At 36.5% G+C, this 19,362-nt stretch overlaps 1 protein-coding gene across 10 annotated transcripts in view; it reads right to left on the bottom strand.

Moving 5' to 3' along the window:
• Nucleotides 1–18,835, bottom strand: part of LOC132110108 (casein kinase I) — a 62,361-nt gene extending 43,526 nt beyond the window's left edge. For 2 of the 10 annotated variants that reach the window (XM_059516734.1, XM_059516703.1), the window contains exons 1-4: nucleotides 18,621–18,834; nucleotides 14,639–14,940; nucleotides 13,477–13,517; nucleotides 12,850–12,919 (exon numbers count right to left, since the gene is read on the bottom strand). In XM_059516734.1, the coding sequence (XP_059372717.1) occupies nucleotides 12,850–12,919; nucleotides 13,477–13,517; nucleotides 14,639–14,819 (292 nt within the window). In that variant the 5' untranslated portion in view covers nucleotides 14,820–14,940; nucleotides 18,621–18,834. Of the gene's footprint in view, nucleotides 1–12,849; nucleotides 12,920–13,476; nucleotides 13,518–14,638; nucleotides 14,941–17,794; nucleotides 17,861–18,620 lie in introns of those variants that run through there. The other 8 variants (XM_059516749.1, XM_059516728.1, XM_059516762.1 and 5 more) reach the window with 6 other exon arrangements.
• Nucleotides 18,836–19,362: the final 527 nt, after the last annotated feature.

The raw sequence follows: 19,362 nt of genomic DNA on the forward strand, positions 1-19,362 counted from the left end.
CGGCATCTCAATTTTGTGCAATGTGTTCCTGGATGACAACATAAGGTCACAAACAGACATACCTGAGCTTAAGCTCAAAGTAAGATTGGTATCTCTAGGGAAGATATCAAGCCACCTGACAAAGTCTGTTATGTAAATAGATTTAATTATTGCATTTACAAGGCTGTGTTCGTGCATTATGGGTTCTACTGAATTCCTAACAACAGAAAAACCACCACAGCCAAGAACAAATAGAGACTGAATTAAATAATGCACTAATATTGTCTCGTCACACGTCATCATAAACCAAGCATTATATCCAGACCAAACCATCCAAATATGCTGTGCAGAAAGAGGAAGGTGAGAATCACAAAGATGAGGCCACGACTCACCAGCCCTCAGCAACCCATCCAGCCCCCCCCATCCATAAAGCATGAGTTGGGCTCAGAGGGTGGGCACAGCGGACCCTGCAGACACGTATAGCACCTCCTCCACTTAGGCTATGCCTGTGAGATGCTCTTTGTACTATGGCTAGAGGGGGAATTCGATTTATCGGGACATAATGACGCTTTCTCAAATCATTCTGCAAAGATGCACAAAATTCATAATTTTTAAACAGATTTTCAATCATTGTAAAATTGATTTGTAAATTCAAGTTTTGCACACCTTGAGCAATAACTGCATGACTTTGCAAACATTTTTGGATCACTGTATTACCGAATAAGGACTGTTAATCATTTTATAGAGAGTAAAAAGGATTTGTTGTTGCTCTGTTGGCACCAAGCTATCAGATCAGTTTTATATTTATGTTTGTCTGTAATTAAGATTTATAGTTTTCAGCAATCATTCACTACATTTATTGCATAAAAATTATATTCTGCAAATACATATGTTAAAACAAGAAAAGATACTGTACAAAATGTAATTTCGGGGGGTTGAATAATTTTGTACATGTATATCTAGAGGCAATTGGTATTTTATTCATTTTTCATCCACTTTGCATCCTCAAATATGCCTTAATAAACTTTCTGTAATAGTTTACTGATGCGTTGGTTGATATGTTCTCATAAATTTTTGCTCATCTCAGCAAAATGTCTTGCAGGTCAAAAGGGTTGAATACATTTTATATTTTACTACAGTAATACAGTAAATTAATCAATCAAATGCACTTTTAGGGTTCCCACTATTTTTAAGTGACCAAATTCCAGGACTTAGATGACTTTTCCAAGACATTTTTAATTTAATTACAGTGACAATAAAAGACAAGGATCATGTCTAGGGCCCTAAAGTAATATATGTGACAATGGACCACAAAACCATTTTAATCCCACCGGTCACAATAGTTACAATAGTAAAAAAGGTTTTCATTTAAAAGCTATAAAAACCTTACTGACTGATATTTTAGTGTACTTCCTGCAAATATGGAAACAATAAAGGGTCTCAATTAAACATGCACTTTCACATGATTAGTGCAAATTGTCACATGACCAGAGCAGCTTATTTCCTGTTTGCACCTTGTGAAGATGAAGGCTGCATCAAAGCTCCAAAACTAAAGGCTAGTAAAGTGTCAACATAAATATATGACAAAGATCTTTAGGGTGTCTAGTATTAATATACGCATTTGCATATATTTAGTTTTGTTGAGTGTGGTCATAGAATGAGTAAACATGTTGATAGTCACAATAGTGACCGGTGGGATAACAGTGAACATATGCTGCGTTTCCACCAAAATTACCCGGAACAATTGTACCAGGAACTTTTTTCCCCAGGAACTATTTTCCCCCTAGACCTGTTGCTTTCTGCGTTTCCACCGCGGTGTAAAGTACCGGGAAGATTAGGCAAATAGACTGGTGACGTAGGTCTGCGAGTGTTTCTTAATACAAGGTACACTGAATTTGGACTAGCATCCTCAGTAGTTCGGACTTTGCGCATTCAACTCAAGAGTGTGATGTCCGCGATGGCGCAAATCTGGTAATTCTACAAACAGCAGTGTACTTGATAACATCAGTCAGCTCGCTTTGGCTACTGTAATTTTCCTCACTGTATATTTACAATAAAACGAAATAGGATATCAAATACCACTGCCACCTTTCGTTTTTCATTTAAAAATAATAATAGCTGCAGAAGTGTACTTAGTTTAGGGAAATGTGTATATATACAGCCATTACAATGAAATGAAATATTATATGAATTGCCTCTTTTTATTTTCATTTTAACATATAGATAAATTGAATACAGACCAAAGATAACCTGTTAGATTTACCCAAAACAAATTATATTTTGTTTAACCACTAAAGAGACATAAGTGCCAGTGGCACATATCAGAAGGTCTAGCCGAGTTGAGAGTGCTCTCGTCAGTAACATGAAAACTGAGCTCCCGCTGATCGCTTGGAGCTCACGTCTCCGAGATCAGCGAAACACATTTTTAAATAGGCGCTGTCTTTATAAATAAACTGTAGATTTGAGTTTTAAACAACTACACTCGCCTGAAATACTTTTAAAATTAAATTTCATGACACAATAACAGTAATATTTTGAAAATTATCAGAATAAATGGTGGTCGAAATCACAATGCTGCATTAACTCAACCAATCAGGATGTTTAGCACCCAAGTTCCGCCCCTGAAAGTTCCGGAACTTTGAAAATGTACTACATCGCCAGCAGGGACTTTCTGAGGGGCATTTTTTTTACTCTGAACTTTATTTAGTTCCTGCGGTGGTAACACACCGAGTACCAGACCAAAGTCCCTAGTTCCTGGGTAAAGTTCCTGCGGTGGAAACGCAGCTTTAGGTATACAATATAAATCCAATTGCAGTTGCTAGTGAAAATGACAATAAAATGTTGCAATGGCAAAATATTGCACTAAATAAAAAATTCTAAATGTTACAAAAAAATGTACAATAACGTTGTAATACTCTAAGCATTATTATAAAAATTTTATGTAATATTTTTCCAAAAAGTAACAATTTTGAAATTCTGTGTTGGTGATTTATTTATTTATTTATTTTTATCTCAGTGTTCCTATTAATGTTGCATAAGTTTTTTATGCATAATAGTAACCAAAGAATGTAAACAAACAGTTTAAAATAGCTGGGGTAAGATATCTAACCATTTTTGTGACTGCATATAGAGATACAGATTATTTAATAGTTGTATCTAGGTCAAATATTGTCATATCCTAACAAATCAATTGAAAGCTTACCGTATTTTCCGCTCTATAAGGCGCACTTAAAAGCCTTTAATTTTCTCAAAAAAAATGACAGTGTGCCTTATAATCCCGAGCGCCTTATATATGGATCAAGGCACTCTGTCAAAATGTCGACATTCCCTTTAGCACAGCTCCATCTAGTGGATGCATAACGCAAACCCAGTCAAACGTTTGACTGCAGTATCTTCTATTCTATGCGCCTTATAATCCGGTCCAATCCAGTTCTAAAATAGGCCATTCATTGAAGGTGCGCCTTATAACTGGTGCGCCTTATAGTGTGGAAAATACGGTAGTTTTATGACTGGTTTTAAAAAGAAGTCTTTAAAAAGTTTATTCACAAAGCCAACATCATACGTCATCCGCCTGGAACTGCTTCCATGTACAACAGTGAGCGCAATCAAGATTTAATTGATTATTATGTTTTAAATATGGTTATTTTTCTTACAAAAATGCATCGATTCGCTATTGTCGCTTTTGGTGATTATTCACCCCCCGGAGCGTAAGGATGGGCACTTTTTATTTGACTTCTTTTGGACTGAAGCACTGCAACACCTGCTGAGTGGCATTAACCAGCTTGAAAGATCAAAGACCATTTGTAATATAACTCTGACTGGATTCATCTGAAAGAAGAAAGTCATATACACCTAGGATATCTTGAGGGTGAGTAATATATGGCCTAATTTTATGGCATGTATCCTTCAAATATTTTTCAATTAAGCTTTGCTTTAAAAGGGTGAAGTAAAAACTGAGTGGATTCTGACTAACTTACACGGAAGCATTTGAAAGCACCTGCTTATCAGCAAGTACTGAACTGAATCTGAACTTTGTACTACCACTGCTGCAGAAAGACCGGTATGGTTACATTTTAGAAAATTCAGTATCAACTTTGTACAGAAGTACTAATAGCCTACTTTTGACAATAATAGCCTACTATTTAACAAGTTACCGAATCAATGAAATGCTTCTTTTAAAGGTCTACACTGGATAGAACGTTGGGAAAAACATCAATGCTCACACTGTCAAAAGTTATTAATGATGCAACAATCCTGACCCCCCACCCCATGGCCGATTTAGTTTTCTTTTTTAACAATCAAATGGGCTGATTCCAATACCGATTTGCTAATATTTTATTTTTAATATTTTATTTTTTTTAAGCAAGAGATAAGAGAATTAAAATATGGCTACATGAACAAGCTGATACTAACTGTAGCCACTTAAAATCAAAAGGCATTTTTTTTTCACGATGCAAATAAAGAATGCATACATTAGCAGTTTCTGATTTAAATTAGATTAATTTAGATGTAATTTCAATCTGAAGACAGAATGGTCTGACTTTAGCTTTGTGAAATTATACTACATAAAACACACCTACACGAAACAAATCCAGCAGACCAGCTAAATGAGAACGCAAATTCACTTTGACAGCAGGATGCGCTCATGGGCCAGCATGCTGTACATTTCCTTGGCTACCACTGTAAACAAAGCAGCACTGTGCCTAGAGATACTTCTTTAATAGTCATGGCCTAGTGGTTAGAGAGTTTGACTCCTAACCCTAAGGTTATGGGTTCAAGTCTTGGGCCAGCAATACCACGACTGAGGTGCCCTTGAGCAAGGCACTGAACCCCCAACTGCTCCCAGGGCGCCGCAGCACAAATGGCTGCCCACTGCTCCGGGTGTATGTTCACAGTGTGTGTGCGCACTTTGGATGGGTTAAATGCAGAGCACAAATTCTGAGTATGGGTCACCATGGACTGTATGTCACATCACTTTCACTTTTTTTTTTAAACAGAGGCAAGATGAAAACAAAATACCATCTAAACTTTTCAGAAGACAGTCAGTAACCCTCAGAAATAGCTTCATATAAACCCCACCCCCAATTCAAAATTAAGGATTTTTTCCCAACATTTAGCTTATTGTGAACACGGAGTTTGCTCTGCCTACTAGAGTATTTTCTCCTTTTTGTGTCCTTCTTCAGCATCTCTGGACTCTGGTAACGTCCTGTAATTTCCACACAAATTACATTTTGGAAAATGCTTGCAATACATTTTGTGTGCAAGTCCGGAAAAGAGATTGGCTCAAATAAAACAAAAGAGCAGGTTGCCGATCGCATGTTTGGAGCAAGAACAGGCTTGTTCCAATTTATGGCCATTAAGTTTTTTTTTTTTTTTTTTTTTCCTCAAGCCAGTGGTAAATTTTTTTTTTTTTTCCTCAAGCCAGTGGTAAACTGTTTATTCTTGGCTAAAGAAAAATGCAATCACAATTTTTACAATTATAATTTTCCAGGACAAATACAAGATTTTCCAGGACATTTTACATTTTTCTCTCATTTTCAATGCGTTTTCCAGGACTGAAGTAATAGTCACCAGGAGGCGTGAGAGCCCTGACTGTGAACGGAGCAAAATGCTAAATATTTGCATTGACTATGGAAAAATCAGTGACTTCAGGAATTTATTCATTTGAAGGCAATAACGATAAAAAATAATAAAAATAAAAATAAAAAAGAGAGGGAAAAAAACCCTAATGTGTTTGGTTCTCACTGATATTCAGCGTGCTCAACACATGCACAAAGACTGGGCTGATCAAAAATAAAACTTCTAGACTATTTTCACTATTGATTTCTAGCAATTAGTCATTGTAGCCCTAATTCACTTATTTTTTTTTTAAAGGATGAAGGTCAAAAGATCGGTGCTCCTTATGCCACTGTTGAAAAATCTTGACACATTGGGAAAATTTTTTTACATTTTATGGATTTATAAAGGTGCAATCAGCTACATCCAGTTTCAAGAGTCCTGGAATATGAAGAATCTCTCCAGCTGCCATGATGGGCAGAAGTAAGGGGATAGACAGCATGTAAGAGCTTGAAGTCATGTCTGGGGGAGGGCAGACCTCTGGGGTCGGGTTGCACAGTAGAGGCCGTAAGGGGAAGCACATCCTCAGGATTTCATGCTACAGTCACAATAGCAACTCCTTCATCTGACCACCCACTGACTTCCTTTTGTCCTTTCTTTGTGGGGTCTGGCAAATAAACATGCTCCCCAAGAAATAGACACAATAGCCTGATTTTAAAGGCACATTATGTAAGTTTTCGCCGCTAGAGGCCGCATTTTCAAATGACGAAGCTTGATGACACTATGAAGAAGAGCGGAGTGACGGTAGACATCATTCAGTGTTCAAACTGCTTGTCGCGTTTGGTTACTACAGTCAAATCTATGAAACTCTCTTCAAGAGCGCACAGTAACTGGTTTAGGTTTAGGTTTATAACTGTTCAAAGACAAGTCTCATTAAACTAACGCACAGATTTAATAGACTACGTATCAATATCTCTTGCCTTTGTACTAGTGATGTCTGGCTCGCGAACAAATCGTTTGATGTAACCGGTTCTTCTTAGGGTGCTTTCACACTTGGTTCACTTGCCTGGTCCGCACCCGAGTTCGATTGCTCCCTCTCCCCCTGCCCCCGCTGGACTGCGTTCATATTATGTTATTTGGGTCCGAACCACGGTTCGTTTGCGTCATCAAGCCAGCAGCTGTTTACCTCATTGCTTAGTAACGGCGGCACAGGAGAAGGCGGCAAACACATAACATTGCTCTCTACACTTTTATATATTTAAATTTTTTAACCGTTAGTTTTGTTTACAAAGCTTCAGTTACATAACGACACTTACGTCTGTCTTACGAATGTACTGCAAATGATCTGAAGAACACTGAAGGTGAACAGAAATGAGACATACAGCTTTCTATTTGCAGCGTCAGTCACACTTGTCAGGAAAGTGAGTGAAACACACACAAATACACATTTTCATCAGATAAAACATCATTATTAGCGGTTCACTTCCGCGATTTGGTACGATTGCATTCACAACAGCAGCAACTGTACCAGAGTTCACATGAACCGTACCCCAGACCACCCTTTTTAAGCGGACTCTGGTACGGTTCACGGGTGCGCACCCGAGTTCGGAAGACAGCGTTCATATCATCCAAACGAACTGAAATCTGACGTCAATCGAACCCGGATGCGCACCAAGAGTGCTAGGTGTGAAAGTACCCTTAGTGAACCGAATGAACCAGTTCACCAAATAGGACTGAACTGCTTGAAACAGTTCGCGTCTCCAAAAAGCATTAATCCATAAATCACTTAAGCTGTTAACTTTAACGTGGCTGACACTCCCTCCGAGTCTAAATAAACCAATATCACGGAGTAATTAATTTACTTAAACAGTGCAGTAAATGAATCTATGCAGCCTGCGCACTGTGACTCCGTGTTGTTTCAAGCTCATCATTCTGCGCACAGGATGCGCATAAGCGCTCTGTTTCGCTCTATATAGGCGCCTTCAGTATTATAATATTTTCTGCAAAATCAAAGATTATTGATAGTCTTTCTTGTTCTGTTCTTGTTCTGATATGTTGCTGCCTTTATTACTGTCCTATAGATTTAAAAGAAACATCTTTTATATTTCTATATAAATGTATATACTTGTTTTTTAAATAACGTATTTTACAACAATACCAAGAGCAATGTGTAACATTTCACCAGATTTTAGACTTATTCACTTTTGTTAGTAAATAAAATATTTCAATAGATTTGATAAAATTGTGCACCCGTGATTTTTCCAGAATCTAGAGTATCTTTTGCTGCTGAATTATCTACCAACCTAGTTTATAATGATATTTTTGTAATCATTTAGGATTATACATTTTTTCATTTGTTATTTTTCATTAGAATAAAGTTGTGTATATGTAGTAAATTGTGATTAACACAAAAGAATGATGATCAGGTCAACACAAAAAAGTGCAGAAATTCTATACTGAATAAAAAAAATTTGAATTTTGGTATCATTGCATCCCTAGTCCAAATCATGTCCACAGATTAAATATTTTTTTTATTACATGTATATTCCAAAGCTATTCAAACAGCGAATAAACTATACAGAGAAACCGAGGAAAGAACATTTACACTGTCAAGGAACAGTATGACTGAATTAATTATCTAGCACGAGTTTAAGCACTCTCTCTCAAAAATAAAAAAAAAAAACCTCTTAAGCAGTCTATACACTCTTTGATGAATGAATCTCCTACTTACATCATGCATACATCTGCACTTTTTTGTTTATGATTTGAGTATTCGCAAGTTAATTTTATGAAATTGGAATTTCTCTGGATTTACAAATCCGTGGGAACTTTGAGATAACGTAAGAACACACTGCATGAAATATATCTGTCCAAGTGGTTTTTGGATATTTTATTTTGAAAATCGTACATATTGTACCGTTAAATGTGCTTAGGTGTCACATTGTTCAACAAAAATTCTTAAATTATAATGTAATATGACCAAAGATTTCATATTTGCAACTAAGTCTCTCTCCAAAAAATAAAAAATAAATGTATATACACAACCAGTCAAAATAATCCTAATAACTACGAGTAATTAAGAGTTAATGTTGAAAAAAGTCTCTTATGCTCACCAATGCTGCATTTATTTGGTCAAAATATAGTAAAACTGTAATATTGTGAAATATTATTACAATAACGGTTTTAAAATATTTAAGTATAAATTTTCCTGTAATAAAGCAAAAAATTTAAGCAGCCATTACTTCAGTCTTCAATTTGCCAAATATCGACCGATATATCGGCTTTGGTGATATATTGGCCGATATTTGCCATTTTGCGTTAATTGTGTTAATTTTTATCCAGCATGATTGAGTGTTCTTTGTGTGACAGATGTTCATGTTACCTGAATGCTTTAAACTTTAATCTTGTGATTTCAAATTATGCTGCGCTTCATGCATTTGCGCACTGTCATATTAATGTTATTTTCACTGTGTGCTGTATGTAAAATGAGGGTTACCTTGGCTTTATTTAAAAAATATGATTCCCGATGCACACAAACTTCCCAGAATACTGAGTGACCTGTTGGTTAAACTTCCTTTTTAATTATATTTTTATTAAATATTTATTTGTGAAAAATACTTTGTCATCTTAAGGTGTTTAACAAACCTCTTTTTTAATCCATTGCCAAATTATTTAAAATGTATTAAATATTAATAAAATAAAAATAAAATTTTTATCATCTTTATATCGGCTATTGACAGACAGTGTAAATATGCTTTTGATTGGTGCAAATGAGGCCTGGTTTCATGTTTAATGCGAACCGCAGCAGCACACACTGTCTGATCACGACTTTGGCTCTGGTCCAGAGACGTGATCGCGCAAAGCAGATCATATGCACGAGTCGGCATTTATTAAAAACTTCAACTACACAGCCTCAGCATGATTATGACCACTATTTTGTTTTACTAAGAGTTTCATACTGAATATAGGAGGTAATCTATTAGACTGTGGCTGTTAAATGCGGCTTTACCGAGCTCAACGTCTCTGACCTGAGCAGACATAATCAAAACGCTATTGGCTATTTTAAAAAGCTTGATATGTCCCACCCTCTCTTCCACACTTCGCTGTTTGTTTCAAGGCACTTCAGGGGACCATTAAATAAATAAATGGATAAATACAAAATGCATGCTCAAATAAATAAGTGTGTATAATATACACATACATATATATATATATATACACATACATATATATATATATATATATATATATTAATTTGACGTTTTTTTCCCCCACCAAGAAAAGTACAAATAGTAATATACTCCTATTCAATTCCCTTTTAATAACATTAGAATTAAGGTATAGTCACACAGTTCAAAGTTTGCTATAAAAGCTAGCTCTAAGAAAAGGATTCTGCATATTGTCTCCCAGCAGCCCCTGTGAGGGGTCAGGGCTTCGGAGTTCATGTGGGACCCTTGTCTGATTTGGTATTACTCCATTGTGATGCCCAAGGAGCTGAGCAGGGCACCGGTGTAGAGTTACACAAGCTCAACTGCCAAGCAGTTTAATCAGCGGACTGCTTTTCAGACGTCATACGATAACAGAGCTAAGTGGACATCCTGGAAATGCTTGAAGTGCTTATTCATCACTGAGACACAAACCCTGCTGTGGGACATGTACAGAGACGCACAGCCCGCATACCATCCCAGATACGGCACAGGAAGAAGACTTCTACACAGAAACACTCAAAGCATTTCCACAGACATCCCTGCTTAAACCAGCAGAGCGGCAGACATGTAGGCTTACACACAGCTTTACTGAGACGCTTGTATAGATGCTAGCTGTGCAGTGTGCTGAATTATTGATCAGATGCTGCTGCTGCCACCCTTTTCCTGTCTCCTCTGGTCCAACACACCCCTGAACTACATATATTACAAACACATCTGCTTGCTTGACATCAGGGCAAATGTTTACTATACACTGCGTGTTCATTTATTTTTGTATTGGTGACATAAAAATGCCAAACTTTATGAATATCTGTATGAATATCTGACGATTGTTGAAAATGATCAATCTATTGTCACTCCCAAATCAGTATGATTTTTTAAATCTATAATAATATAAAAAGTTTTCAATATTTAATATAAAAACATCTAATTTTTAAATTGACAATGTATTCTGGTAGGTATGCACAAATGTTTGGGATTGTTCATATTTTTTACAATTTTTTTTATGCTTATCAAGGCTGCATTTATTTGTAAAACAGTAATTGTGAAACGGCAAACTACTATTACTGGTTTGAAAAAAATAAATTGGTTTGCTTTCTATGCAAACAAAGGCTATAAAGAGGTGTCTGCACTATCATCTCATGTCTTTTGCAGCATCTTGTAACTTGTAATCATGTCACTGCATAATTACATTACTATAAAGAAAAACAGCACATGAAAACGCATCACAATGTCAAAATTCAGTTCAGCATTGCAGCATTAGAATTATATTCTTTTAATAATGAAATTCTGTTCAATGAAATCTTAATTTCATTCAACAATATGCACCATGGCCCAAAATGAGTGCTTTAAAAAGCTCTACAAAAGACATCAAAATGTCCTTGTTAGCATGAACCCTGTGAAATGACTGACACCCAGATCTATTCCTTCTAAACTGAATTCTTCCTAAGATGATAATAGAGTTTCTATCTAGCTAGCTGTCTATTGATTCAAACACACACAAAATTGGCTATACATGACAAGGAACCGCTTTGCTGACGCAGCTGCTGCTGAAATTTCTTATGCTAATACACTCAGTCTAAAGATGCTGACTGAGGAATGACTGTGTGTGAATCTCAAGAATAGAGAGTCTCAGGCCACACCCCCTGGCCCGTCATTCACCAGACATTGAACTGAGCATCTGCGTTGTATAACCAGGGCAAAAACGGTATAATCGCGCTGCTCTTTGATGGCGAGCCGCCACTTCCTGAATCAAAGTGCAGTGTGGAGTGATCAAAGCCAACAGCCACTGCATGAGCAAACAATTATTTTACAAATAGTTTGAGTCTTGCCTAAATACGGTGTCCTGACAAAAAAAAAGCTAAAAGATAGAGTGGAACCACAGACAAACAAAACCAAAACAAAATTACCGGGCGATCTCTGTACTATAGCAGAGAGGTACCAGGACACAGCCCAGCTTTGAGGTTGAAATGGCATATATTTACATACAGATGCAAAGAGGATCATTAGTCATTGCTAATTAAGGATATGAAATTATTAAATTCTACACTGGACAAGCACTTTCACAAACACACTGTACTGCTCCCCCCCTGATATAATATATTTTTTTAGCATATCCATTCCACCTACACATCATAACAGAATCATGGGGAATTTGAGGAAAATGCTACAAAACAGAGATGAAAATTTGATCTACCATTTTTTTTATTAAAATAAATTACTTTGCACTCATTACAGTATAAAAAAAGAATTAGTAACATTTGAAATGCTATGCAATAAATTATTTCAATCATATTTTCATTGTGATTTATTTAGTAAATGTGTTTCCATCATAGTAAAATGTACTGCCATCTTGATGTTTCCATCTAGCATTTTTTCCATGAAACATTTCAAAATTTGCATGAAAAGACAGAGGGAAACCCAACTTATGTTGGATCACATTATATCTTATCCATTTGTGCCGCACAACTACTTGAAAAATTGTCGGGGGGAAAAAGGAATCAAAACAATAAAGTACAAATAGCCTACAAAAGGTATGAAAATTATAAAGAACAACATCACATTAAGTTTGACATTTTTGTGAGGTGGCATTTCAATGAGACAAATATACAATAAAAAACCACTCAGAGGGACTAAAAATATTTTAACATGATCTGATCAAGTTTTCTCTATTCATCAACCACTGCTAGGTGAGGCAAATCATGAATTTAAGTGAGTAGATTTTCATTTCTGCTTTATATATGTATATAAACATGCCGAGGCGCAGTAGTAAAACCGTTCTGTAAGATCAAAACTGTAGCTATGACTCAGATACTCCAGAGGGGAAAATATCCTCAATCCGATACAAAGGAAACATCCTTACAAAACCTGCTCAGGAACCGCAGGCTTCAAAGCAAGAAAAATAATGGTAAATCCCTGTCAGGCGCAGTATAAACAAAGTCACCAGTGCACCTGGATATAAAGATTAAGGCTAAAAGCAGATAAGATAAAATGAGCAAAGACTGACTGAATGCAAAAATATGAAACATGGCACATGAAGACACATGAAATGAATATTAGCCCAGTAAACAGAGGAGAACAGCAGCGCTGGTGCTGATTATAATCTTACCCGAACTGCCTAATGTTTTGTAGAACCGGTACTCCAAATGTAGCTGTGGGGCCCTCGATTTCACAGGTTCCTTTAGGAGTGGCAGAAAAAAAAAAAGATTCAGTAAAACCCTTTTATTTTTTTCACATTAAGTTGATTTACAATATACAAATATTCCAGGCAGCTATACACATTTATTGTCACCTTCAAGTTATCATTTTTAATATTCTGGTAGCACTTTATTTTACAGTCCTGTTCCCCATGTACATACTATGTACTTAACTATGTAATAACTAGGTACTAACCCTGAACCTACCCCTAACCCTGAACCTACCCCTAAACCTAACCCTACCCCGTGTAGTTACCTTGTATTACCAGAACTTTCTTAGATAAATACACTGTAAGTACACTATATGTACATGTAAGTACACGTACTGTAAAATAAAGTGCAACCAATATTCCTGTAGATTCAGTTTCCTAAAATCTCTAAAACACATCAGTTGGAGTTGCTTTCTTTATCAATTGAAACTTCAGTTCGACTCCAGGTCTACAGACATGCTCAGATGGTTACAACTAGCTAAACGTTAGCAGAACATCAACTTCTGTTGTTGTTATCACTTGGTAGAATATAATGAATAATGTACTTACCAACTTTATTGCAACATACTCATTTGTATAGAGATTCTTTCCTAAAAAGCAAAACAGAAAAAGGGTGACCAACTGCAACTGAAATTAAGACTGATTAAACATGAATGCAGTAATACAGACATTTTGGCCTATACTTATATTATTGGAAATCATCTATACATAGCAGAGTTAATGCTGCTCTAGAGGTGCCTGCTCAAAAGTCAGTGTTAAGACACATAAATAAGACACATAATGCCACATAAAAGCTAGACTATATTATGCCTGCTCAGACCCACCTCAGTCCCTAGAGTTGAAGTATGCAGTTGTAATTGCAGTGTAAATGCATTTCTGAGGAGCATGAAAGATCCTAATGCCACTTCAGAAGCTGAATCTAATTCGATCAAATCAATTCGATTAATGCAGATTTTGACAAGAATGTGTCATGAGCAACACTCTACCCTCACTAAAAGAGTAATGTGATTACTGTATCAGTGATGTCTTTGGCCGATTGCTTTATTAAAAGAAGTGGTTGTTCCCTTTTGTGTCAGTTACAAAATCTTCCAATTTTCTTGTCATTTTTATAAGTGAATTTCAAGTGGGGTCACAATTTTCAGCATTCTTGATTACATAATGGCCATCTAAAACCAACTGGTCAATCATTAGATAACCATTATGGTGGCTGATAGACTGATATACTACAAAAATATTGTTTGCAGGTAAAAATATCTCAGGTTTAAACATTACAGAAGAAAAGATGGGTAGAAAAGATTAAAATGATCTAGCATTTATTATATATAATATATAGAGAGAGAGAGAATTGGCCAGCGCTGCCATGTAAACAACATGTTACGCAGACCAAGCTTGAGTCTTCCTTAAAAGGTTAAGTGTGCAATTTTATCCTCAGTTCCTCAATTAATCAGTTTGTTCAACTAAACGAGGCGTGTTCTAAGAAAACCTCTTTGAAAACAAATTTTTCAATACAATTTGTTGCCACTAGCAGTGCACAAATCACCCACTTCTCCTTTGAGGAACATTCCCCAATGGACTGACAAATGATGGTGACCCAGGAACTCTAGAGATCCTGAGATTCACTTCTGCTTGGCACCTTTGAGCCAAGAACTTCACCCCTAGTTGCTCCATGGAGACTTTTGTGAAAAATTAAGACACTACTGGCTTCTCTTACCAAGCTTCAGCTCTCCAAAGTTGCCACAGCCGATCTTTTTGCCAACTCTGAAGTTCGGTCCAACCATAAGGACCCCAGAGGAGGAGGAGGAGCTGGAGGGCCGTGAGTGCCCGCTGCGTCCCTGGGCCACTTTACTGCTCCTCACTGGCCTCTCGCCCTCCTTCTCTCTGGGGTGATCCATGACTGCGAGATCCAGACGAACCAGGCCGGAGCCCAAAGCAGACAGCTCAGGCCAAAAGAAAACTCATGGGACGACTGCTGTTGGCACTGCTGCCGCTGAGCCAGTCACTGCTGCCAGCACACTGAGGGAAGAAAACATTCAATCGGAGTGTGTTTTAAGCACCATTATTATACATCAATGTTTCCTGCACCTCTATTCCCCTCTGAAAAACCTATAGTGCCACAGCTAAAGAAATCACATTTCATCAGTGGGTATTTTGTCAGAAACAGGCTTAATCCAAGGGTTAGATAAAAGCCTGCCAATTTCCTTTCTAATTACACAATTAGCCAAAATCACATTTGGTGTGAGAATGTGTGAGTAAATGTATGATGCTAAATATAGGTGCCAATATCTAACCTTTTCTTAGTATAGCAATTTTGTTTTCATATTTTGGCTTTACATTCTTAGACAACATAAAATGAATATTGTAGGTGCATCAATATTAGGTTTTGAATTTGCAATGCATGAGGGACTGTCCAGCAAACATAGTGCTTTTTGTGTGCATGCAGGCAGAGCACATGATGCTGTTGTTGTTTTTATAAATGTGCACATGCAGGTCTGTTCACGGATGATGGATATGGGTCACTTACAAACTTAAAAAGCAAAAAATCAGAAGAGACTAATAAGAGTGTGACATCAAATTCTCTCTCTCACAAGCAATCAGGCACAATCAAACCCCAACACAAAACATAACAACAAACCTGCAAGCCCTACAGAGAAGTTTCCATGATTAGAAGAATGAATAAAGCCTACAGAAAAGTCTGAAGTGCTTCTAATTGACCTATATCACACACTGACCTATTGTTCCTCATGTCAACCGCATCACAGCCATGCTAAACAATAAGTGGTTGAAACTATACAAATAAGCACACAAATGCATACATTTTGACGTATTTCTAATGCCCATGGCATCGTTCCTTGTGATTATCGGTGATGCAACACTAATGCAATATGCTATACCCATTAGATTTCCAATCTCAAATCATTAACCTTTTGAAAAGAGATTAGCTCAGGAGGAAGTCGGGCATTGGGGAGGGATTCCTATAGTGACAAGCAGTGAGGAAATGCTTCCCTGAACCCCCGAGTAAGACAGCACACTATGTGCTTTGGGGGAAAACCTTCAATATCGACATTCAAAATCAATGGCTCTGGTCAAAATTAGTGAATCTAAATACACACACACACACACACACACACACACACACAAATAGACTTCATTAGCACATCACAACTATATTTTCAGAATCAGGATCCACTTAACTGCTCAAGCATTTAAAACGAGACAACATAACTGGAGCACACGCTTATATTATAATAAACTAGGGATGTCCAGATCCGATCACGTGATCGGAAATCAGGCCCGATCGCGTGGTTTCAGACTCGATCGGAATCGGACGTTACCTCCCGAACAGGACTCGGATATATATATATATTCTCATTAAACACATCTTTTGTTATGCGGTGGCACAGAGTTAGACCCTTTTGACTCCACAAAGAAACAGCAACGCGTGCGGCATGACATCACTTTGTTTTCAAGAGCTGGTGTGAATAAATATAGATTCAAACTCAAAGAGACATGATAGTTTGCGCATGACCTGATATTTCATTCGGACCCAGGATACAGCGAGATGAACATCACAGAGCGCTAAACTCTCATGCAGTGTGTGTTTCATTCATACTCGAAGCCGGAGCACGCTCTCGCGCTGATATCAGGATATTCCTAATATGGACAAAAGCGTCCAGCTATACTGTGGTGCTCACAGGAAAACAGAAACTTATGCAAACACGAAGACATTAATATACGATCACGACAATAAATTGTTCTTCAAGTCATCTCCAGCAGGTGATAAATATGCTAGGTGATAAATATAAGTATGAACAATGCAGTGCTGATTGACATAGTATTTATTACAGTATAGAAACTATTCTGCATTATTATGTGATAAACAGTGTTTGTAGTATATAAACAAATCATTATTATTTGTTATTGTCCAGCATTTATAGATTTCTAAGCCAATTAAAAGCTAGAAATTAGAGAAAAAATAAAGTTGCCTATACTACCAGTCAGAAGTTTTTGAACAGTAAGCTTAAGGTTTTTTTTTTTTTTTAAGAAGTCCCTTCTATTCACCAAGCCTGCATTTATTTGATCCAAAGTACAGCAAAACAGTAAGATTTTGAAATATTTTACTAGCCTATTTAAAATAGCTGTTTTATATTTGAATATATTTCAAAATGTAATTTATTGAAGATCCTGGATTTGTTTTTTCGCTCTTCTTTATTCTTTTTTTATGTATTATAGAAGTATCGGATCGGGACTCGGTATCGGCAGATACTCAAAATCAAATGACTCGGACTCGGAGACAAAAAAACCTGATCGGGACATCCCTATAATAAACACATAACATTCTTTCATGTGAATGCTAATATTATAATTAATAATATTGTTACGGTTATCATTTTTGATGTGAGCAGGCCTTTTATAGTCATGTGAACTTATGATTGTCGGTCAATGTTTTATTGTTCAAAGGTTAGAAAAAAAAAAAAAAACCTTCTGAAAGTGAAAACAGCCATACTCTTCATCTGTTTCTTTAACATTATAACTGTGGTGTGAACTTTCTTATTCTCACAGAATTTGAGTGATTATTATATCTACATGCCTTTTTTCAGCCATTCACTTGCTAACATAAACTATCCATAAGAATTGATTTCCTAAATACTGAAAATCTGCATACAACTGTAGTCAAACACCACCTGTTACAAACTAAACGACATATTTAGGAAATGATAAATGTAATCTGAGAATACTGAAGAATTAGAATTGTATTAGCACAAACGTTTAACATTCCTTGACAAGGCCTTCAAATCAATGTTTAATGAATGGTTTAACAGCCACTGATAGATAATTCAATTAAATTATTAAAGGAACAACAGCTCACCAAAAATGGAAATTCTGTCATAAATTTACTCAATCTCATGTTGATCCAAACGTTTCTTTCTTTCTTTAGTGAGTAACAAAAATGTGTCAGATGCTTATGTTAGAGAGTGACAGCCACAACTGTACATAAAAAAACGATTACATGAAAATGAATCTCAACTATAAGGCTGTCATATAATACAAATTAAAATTTTTAGGTGACCTGGCCCTTTAAGCTCCGATCGTCCACCAAAGAGTCTCAGACCTCTGTTGAGTGTGTAATGGATCAGGAAAGACAAAAGCCTTCAAAAAAATAATAAATATACATACAAATAAATAAAAGTAGAAATAAACAACACCTGTATCCGTATATTTAATACAAGAAAATAACCGTAAATGAAAATACACAGTAAATAAATAAATAAAATCCTTCCCACGACATTTAATGAGCTTTCCTCCTGCTGCGGGCCACAAACATCAACGTTCAATGTTTTCAGCTCTTCACAGGAAGAGGACCTTGATATTTCAGAAATCACCTGCGAGATGTCTAGAGCACCATAATATTGAACTGTTTTCTTGATAATCAATCGAGCTGGTCAGATATCGATGCATAATATCACATCTAAACAGTTATTCATTTCTGTCGCTAATGTGAGCCACAGGCGAGTCGTGATGCGCAGTTATTGTTCAAACACTGAATACAGATCACAGCTTCAATCGATCAATTAAGATTACCGTTAATTACAGGAAGGATTACAAGCCAGCTAACTGATATTAACTAATGGAGCTAACATCTTGACAAACACCTTTAGCTCGTTAGCTATAGCAGCTTTATTTATTACACTCACTTCCACGACGAACTTCGTCTGAGGCTTCAGAGGGGAGATGAATACTGAGATACCAGCGTCTGCAGATTATATGACACCTCTCTGAATAAAATCAGTGTTGATATCCGCTAAATTACCTGCGTTTCCTCCTTTCTTCAGTGTTCCTGCAAGTAACGTGAACCTTTCGCTGAAGCCAATGACTTCCGCACTCGGACTCTGGGGAGATTTCAAAACAAAAGTCCATGTGATCACTGGGGTGAATATTCCCGTTACGCAATAAATAAAAAAATTAAAAAATATTCCCGCTTCGCAGTACGATTATGCATTTTGCCATTCGTAAACAACAATATGCCCGTGTTGTTGTTTTTATAAAATTCAAACAAAACCATATTTTGTCAGAAATATGCTCTGTTCAAGCTCAAGTAATTAAGCTTCATTAAATATAGCTCGATTATTTACACAGGGACGAGAAAAATGAAATGGATGCTTAACAGGACTGAACATTTTGATAAAATCAATTATGTAACGCAAATAACGCAAATAACGCGATCAGATTACTTTTTTACAAATAACTAGTAAAGTAACGCATTGCTTTAAATTTTACAAGAAAATATAGTTACTTTTTCAAATAAGTAACGCCAGTTACTTTGTTAAACCAAAGTACTAGGGCAGAGGCACTTCCTTCAGGCTGAGGCTTCATTTCACTTTTTGGTGTGAACATGCATTTGCAGTTGATTAATAAGCTTAGGTGACTAAATGTAAC

The sequence above is a fragment of the Carassius carassius genome, chromosome 2, assembly GCF_963082965.1.
Source record: "Carassius carassius chromosome 2, fCarCar2.1, whole genome shotgun sequence".
NCBI classification, from domain to species: Eukaryota; Metazoa; Chordata; class Actinopteri; order Cypriniformes; family Cyprinidae; genus Carassius; species Carassius carassius.